Raw genomic sequence first — 7,111 nt, 5'->3', positions numbered from 1 at the left:
ATTGAGACCAAACCCAACATTAGGTCTACATTTAGGTTTTTGGTAAAACTAGACCGTGGTCTACCCCTGTTATCCAATAATCAGTTATTTTTATTTATTCGTTCTGGTACCTTTCACTGGATGATGATGATAACGGATTCGATCTGTCCCGAAGTGACAAAAAAGTTTGATATTTCTACACCCTTTTGACTTGCTTCCCATGTGATACTATCTCCATGCGGATTTGACCGTTGCTTTCAGGTGCTTCTAAGTAAAAATATAAATCTTGTTGTAGAAACTAGAGCCTCAAATGTTTCAGATTTCATCCTAATTTGACATTAACTTTTACATTGACTAGTCAACATGACAGACCAAGACCAGATTGAGACCAAACCCAACATTAGGTCTACATTTAGGTTTTCGGTAAGACTAGACCGTGGTCTACCCCCATTATCCAATAATCAGTTATTTTTATTTATTCATTCTGGCACCTTTCACCGGATGATGATGATAACGGATTCTATCCGTCCCATTGACTATCCTAGTCAACATTTTACATTGACTAGTCAACATGACCGACAAAACCCAACATTATGTCAACACCGGATTTTTATTTATCAGTCATCCATTATTTTTATTTATTCATTCTGGCACCGGTGACCGGACTATGATGATAACGGACTCGATCGGTTATCAAACAAAAAAGTATGATATTTTTAGACCTTTTTCACTTGCTTCCCATGTGATCGATCGATAATTACTCTTCGGACAGGGAAGAAATCTGAGCCGTCGATTCCGCATCGTGCGACTCCATCCGGCCGTGGGGGGGGGGGTGGGGGGTCGTCTTCTTCCTCCAGCCTCCGTCGCGGAGCAGACCGCTTGCTCCATGGAATCTCCTCCGCCCAGTTCTACTTCTTCCCCAGCCGCGGAGGCGATTCTCCACAGTCTGATCCCGCGCCTTCTCCTCCGATCTCGCACCGTCGTCTTCTTCCCCGGGCGATGGCGGGCTCTGCGGGAAGATCTCGAACACCTCCGCCGATCTCTCTCCGAAGCCATGGCCTGCTCGGGCTGCCTCTCGCAGCCGCTCTTCCTAGACCTCCTTCCGCCATTGCTGACCTCGCTCCGAGCTCTCCTCTCGCTCTCAGATCGCTGCCACGACCGCGGTCTCCCGAGGGGGAAGCTGCTGCTCCAGAGCGACCTCGCCATGGCCGCCGCCTCCCTCTCCCTCCGCTCCGCCGACCTCGACCTTCTTCTCCGCTCCGAGCTCCTCCTACAACCCAGGGTTTCCTCCGCGGACCTCGTCCTCTTCGTGCGGGACCTCTTCGCGCGCCTCCGGATCGGCGGATGGGGGGCGAGGAAGAAGGCGATAGAGTCGCTGGTCGGGCTCTTCGCCGGCGCCGGGGAGGTCGGCGGCGCCATGGCCGCCGAGCTCGGAGCTCTGGTCGCCGGCGAGGGAGACGTGGCCGCGCTGGTCCGGCTCATGGAGGCGAACTGCGAGCTGGCCGCGGAGGCCGTCTGCTTCCTCGCCATGGCCTCCGAGGTCTCGCGGACCGCCGTCTTCGAGGAGGGCGGCCTCGGGGCGTTGCTCCGCCTCCTCGAGCTCGGGCCTCCTTCTTCAATGGCGAAGCCGGCCATGGCGATCGAGGCGATCACCGCCGATTCCCGCAATTCCTGGGCCGTGCAGGCCCACGGCGGCGTCCCCGTCCTCCTCCAGGCTTGCGCGCGATCCCCCCACCCGAAGACCCGATCCGCCATAGCCGGATCTCTAAGAAACCTCGCCGCCTACGTGCTCGACCAAAGGCCGGTCATGGCGGAGGAAGGCGCCATCCCCATCCTCCTCGAGCTCATCCGCGAGGAAGATGCAAGGGAGAAGGCAGTCCAATGCCTCTCCTTCCTCTCCGACAGCGATGGCGAGCGGGTAATCCGAGACGGAGGCCTCCGCGAGCTCCTCCGACTGTTCTTGGAGACGAGCTCCTCGAGCTCGGCCATGGTGGAGCAGGTACTTGGCTCGATCCTCGCCCTCTCTTCTTCTCCCTCCGCCATGGATGCGCTCTCCTGCGCCTTCTCCTCTTCCTCTTCTCCGTGGGTTCTCCGGCTGAGGGAGATGGTCGCGGGGGGGAGCCCGGGGTTGCAGAAGCTCGGGGCTGGCTTGATAGTGAAGGTGGCGGTCTCGGAGGAGGCCAAGCGGGCCATGGCGGGGGCCATGGCCGGGTTGGTGAGGATGATGGAGCTTCAGAAGCCGGCCATGGCGAAGGAGACGGCCGCGGCTGCTCTGATATCGCTGCTTTCTTCGAGGTCGAACCAGAGGGAGATGGCCAGGGATGGGGAGAGCTTGGGGAGGGTGGTGGAGCTGCTTAAGCCCGCCATGGGAGGGGTTGAGAAGGAGCTCGTGGTGGCGGTGGTGGCGGCGATGGCGGGGGGTGGCGCGGGCTGCCGGAGAAGGCTTGTTGAAAGCGGGGCTTGTGGGTACTTGCAGAAGCTGGCGGAGATGGAGGTCGCCGGAGCGAGGAAGGCGCTTCAGAGGGTCCAAGGAGGGGGCTTCAGGAGGAGCCTCTTCTCCCTTCCCCGGCGTTCCTTTCGGGATTTATGATGAACTTTGGGAGGAGCTGCGTTGGGGAAGAGCAGGGAAATCATGGGTTAGTGGTAAGAAAGCTTGTGTCTTTTTCTCTTGGGGTGATCACTAGTATAGTGCAGGGACGCGGGCGGGACGGTTTTTTTGTCCCTGGACAAAAATCGGGATGGAAATTCGTCCCCCACGGGGCGGTTTTTGTCCACTAGGACGAAAAAACTGTCCTGTCTGGAGGTCTCGGACGAAAAAACTGTCCCGTACACGTCCCTGCACTGTTTCTGGACGTCAGACGGGATGATCTTCGTCCTGTCCCGTCCATCTGCCACGTCCCGGATGATCCTGAACTATGCTAGTGCAGGGACATGGATGGGACAGATTTTCCGTCCCAGGACAAAAAAACCGTCCCATTTGCGCCCCTGTACTGTTTCTGGACGTCTGACGGGATGATCTTCAACCCCTCCCGTCCATCGGCCACATCCTTGACGATCCTGAACTATACAAATGTAGGGATGCGGATGGGACAGTTTTTGTGCAGCAGGACGGAAAATTTGTCCCGTCCGGGATGTTGGACGAAAATCTGGACAGAAATTTGTCTCAAGATCTCCGGACGAGACAGTTTTCGTCCACTTGGACGAAAAAACTGTTTCCGGATGTCGGACGGGACGATCTTCGTCCCGTCCATCGTCCACGTCCCGGACGATCCAGAACTATAGGGCGGTGTTTAGAGCCGCTTATTCATTCTCCTGCTTTCGTTCAGGGACGTCCAACAAAATTGAAATATGCAGGAAGGAAGGGAGGGAAGATGAAGCATCTTCTTCTTCTTGGGTTGCTTCATCCACATCCAATTTTGCAGGGTTCAGTTGAAGATTAGCTGGCAATGAGGGGGAGGAAAGCCTTCTTCATCGTCTTCCTCTTCTTGTTCCTTCAGAGGTACTCAATAAAATTGAATGATTCAGTTGAAGACCAGCATGGCGGGGAGGGGAAAAAATTTGAGATGGAGGGGAGAAAAATTTCTTCTTCGTCTGATGTAATACGATGAGCGCCGGGATTGGACAGCTTGTGTTACAACACAAGTGAAGCGGTAAATGAATGAAACAAATGTGTTAATGCAACGTATCAAGAAAATCGACTGAGAAATGACGTGGCGATTACTGACTAGTTTGGTGTTTGATTAAAGATTTGGGAGAGGACCATCACGGCCAGACTCCCAATGACCTGATAGGATCAAATAGGCGTCTACGTGGTGAGGGACACGACGTGGGCGTCCACATCCTCTACTGCTAGGTGACCTAGTTGTTATCTCAAGAAAATCCTTTCTCTTGACGATGATGGCTATTCCTATGAATGATATATCACGAGGCAGCAGAGCAGATTGATATGGCACTGGAAGAAGTAATGATACTGCAAAGTAAATGGGGGGGAAATGATGGTACCTGATGGGGGTCGAAACCTGAGGTCTGTGGCGAGAGCGTGGTTTCATTGAAGATGAACGGAGGTCGTAGGCGGGCTGTAGGCATGGGCGGGTGGTAGCCGTGGGTGTGGTCCCACGCGCGCAGAGCGCGCGAAGGGCAAGTGGAGCGCACGGAGCGTGCACGCAAGCGCGGAGCATGCGAAGCATGTAGGCAGGGAAGTAGGCACTCCACGCGCGCGAGGAGTGTGTGGAGGGCACGAAACGCACCCGCAGGGGGGGGGGTGATGAAGTTGGTGGCAGACGATCGGACGACAGCGGCTGCAACTGGCGGCCAGGCGATGGTGGCCATGCAGATGCGAGGCATGTGGGAGCCGCGAGGAAGGGCCACGCGTGAATGGGATCGCGGGGGGCGTGGGCGCATGAGCACGCGATTGAGCCACTGCGGGGTGCATGGTTGCGCAGGCACACGAGCGTGGGCAAGCAATAGGTGCGGAAGGCGGGCACGCAGCTGCATGAGCACGTGGGCAAGGGCCTCAATGGCGTGCGACATGGAGGACACACGGTTGTATGTGCGTGGGTGAGCGCAGCAGGTGTCGAACGCTGAGAAGAGAACTCGGCCAAGAAAAGAACTCCAAGGAACGTTCTTGGCGAGGAGGTGGTTCAAGAAGATCCGAAGGGAGCGTTCTTTAGAAGGCTCCAAGAAAGCTCCAAGAGCAGTTACGATGATCAAGAAACGGCGTGGCGGCAAGTTCGTTCTTCCACGAAGACGTGCTTCAACTTGGTGAAACTGACATGGCGGCGACGTGCGGCTTCCTCGAGATCTACACTAGAAAGCGGTAAAGATAACTCCCAACGGGAGGAGGCGGGAGGCAAGATGAGAAAATCTCTTTTAACTTCAAATGAACGCCAAGAGGCCTCCTTGGACATGTCTCCCTTTATATATAGTAGGGAGGATGCCCAAGTGGGCCCAAAGAGGGGAAACCATCGCATGATGAGAAATTTCCCCTTAAATGTACATGAAAGCAAATAAAACGAAAACAACAACAGACGAGGCCCAAACACAATGGCCCATTCAATTGTTCGGAAATAAAAATATAAGAAAAATACAAGAAAATAACATCAACATTCAGGACCGTTGCTAGGCCAAGTACTTGAAGTTAGGGTCGCGGGCGTCGGCTTGGGCTGCACAGTGAGATTGTTGACATCCCGTGGTCCGGCTAGTGAGATGGTCCCCGATCATCTTCTTCTTGAGCTTCATCAAGATTCGCTGCTTCATTCTCCAATGTTCCTTCAGGGATATCCAATAAACTTGGGACGAAGCCGAAAAATATCAGCATGGTGGGGGGGGGGGGGGGTAGAGGAAGGGAGATGGATGGACCGATGGATGAATAAATGGTTGGATGGATAGATAGATAGATAGATACATAGATAGAGAAAGACAATGTTAGTATTTTTCTTCATCTCAAAATCCCCATAGGGCGTGGGCAGCAAAGGTGATTCTACAATTGGGAAAGCCTTTTCTTATTCAGAATATGAAGTTTCTACCACTCATGATAAGGCACAAATAGTTCAGTTGTGATTCATGAATGGAATATATTACTTGCTGGGTTTCTTGTTGGGACAAGACATTAGAGCACTTGTCAGTCATACAAATAAACAAAAGAAAAACAAAAACAAGAAGTGGTTGGCAAGCAAGGAGAAGCTTGAGGATGATGCTTCACTTGAGGCATGCTCCATCTTAAGGCAAGGGCTTCATAATTTTAAGCGATATGGTTGAAGAACTGTTTGACAATGTTAATCATACGTTGAAATAATTCCCTCCTAGTTGAAACCTAGAAGAGGATCCGATGCGAGATCTTTTGGAGAGGATGTAAGGCGTCACAAGATTACTAAGGACCTTGAGAACTTCTCCTCAACAACTGTCAAAAGCAAGCATGATGATGAGTATTGCATGAATATGGATATTCATTATTTTAATGGCAACCTTGAAATAGAGGATTCCTGGATTGGCTTGCTGTAGTTGAAATATTTTAGACTACACAAAGATTGCCTACAAGGTCAAGGGTTTGTGCATCTGCTTTGCGAGAACCGAAGCAAACAATGCAAACTCGATCTTGTGAAGAGTTTGTTTGTAAGTGGGAAAATATGAAAAAACTGTTGAAAAGCCAATTTCGTGTGTCTCTTAAATTTTTCAACAGAATAGTAGACCTGTTTGTGCCTATATGAAGTAATTGTATTGATCGCAAACGAGGCTTAATTTGAGTAAAATATAAGAACACAATATTGCAAGGTATAAGAATGGCTTGTTGTGGGATATTGAAGTGAAGCATTTTGTTCAACTCTTTTAATAGCTGACTGATATAGTGTTATGAGTAGAGGGTGTTACTCAACTGATGCAAAGAATATCAAAGTCTCGAGCGCTGCAAATTGGACCCTTCCCATTGCAAGATAGTGTCAAACACGGTGGAGGAAACCAAACACAGAATGGGCGGTCTAATTCTTTCACCATAAGGCCGAGTGGTTCAGTGCCACTTGGGAGGAGCTCAACTACCAAAGTCCCATATGCATCAAATATGGTGGCGAAATATTATTGGTGCAATGAAGAAGGGCACTAATATTATGTTTTCCCTACTCGAAAGCATATCAATTTTGCAGATGCGAAGGATGATGAAGATGAAGATCTGGGAGGTGAAAATGAAGAAGTTGAATAAAATGTCATGGAGGGAGACTATGGTGAAGCTCTAACCCTTATGAGGAAGAGGCTTATGTTTGCCCTCAGAAAGGAACAACACTCAAAAGGATGGATTATTTTTTGCACACAATGCACTATTAGGGAAAAGGTCTGCGATGTCATTATTATTTGGGGGCAGTGGTGAAAATATTGTGTTTCTTGACATGGCGAGGAAGCTTGCATTGAAGACAGAGTCCCATACGCAACCTTACGAGGTTGACTTGATAGATGATGATATTGGAACCAAAGTCAATGAGACTTCTTTGGTGAAGTTTTTGTTTGGGGTATGATACATGGATGAGGCACAATGTAATGTTGTGGGCACAAATGCATCTCACATCATACTTGGGTGATTGTGGCAGTCTGATCGCGATACAACCCATAGAGGTAGAAAAAATTGCTTTACCTTATTTAAAGGATG

At 50.9% G+C, this 7,111-nt stretch overlaps 1 protein-coding gene across 6 annotated transcripts; it reads left to right on the top strand.

The window, feature by feature from the left end:
- The first annotated feature begins 816 nt into the window (after window positions 1-816).
- Window positions 817-3,509, top strand: LOC144712913 (ARM repeat superfamily protein). Of its 6 annotated transcripts, none has more exons than XR_013583900.1 (2): window positions 817-2,622; window positions 3,402-3,509. XR_013583900.1 is itself a non-coding variant. In XM_078587314.1 (2 exons), exon 1 carries the CDS (start codon window positions 866-868, stop codon window positions 2,567-2,569), a length of 1,704 nt encoding a protein of 567 aa, XP_078443440.1. In that variant the 5' UTR covers window positions 817-865; the 3' UTR covers window positions 2,570-2,615; window positions 3,402-3,509. The 6 variants fall into 6 exon arrangements, 3 of the variants coding, with proteins under 3 accessions (XP_078443440.1, XP_078443439.1, XP_078443438.1); XR_013583899.1 differs by having other exon boundaries at window positions 3,334-3,509; XR_013583898.1 differs by having other exon boundaries at window positions 3,306-3,509.
- The last annotated feature ends 3,602 nt before the right edge of the window (window positions 3,510-7,111 follow it).

The sequence above is a fragment of the Wolffia australiana genome, chromosome 15, assembly GCF_029677425.1.
Source record: "Wolffia australiana isolate 7733 chromosome 15, ASM2967742v1".
NCBI classification, from domain to species: Eukaryota; Viridiplantae; Streptophyta; class Magnoliopsida; order Alismatales; family Araceae; genus Wolffia; species Wolffia australiana.
Note: the sequence above shows the minus strand (reverse complement) of the source record. Positions and strands in the feature narration are given on the sequence as shown.

Excerpts from the sequence above, each read along its gene's own strand:
- LOC144712913 (XM_078587314.1), top strand. The coding sequence starts at position 866 with ATGGAATCTCCTCCGCCCAGTTCTACTTCTTCCCCAGCCGCGGAGGCG.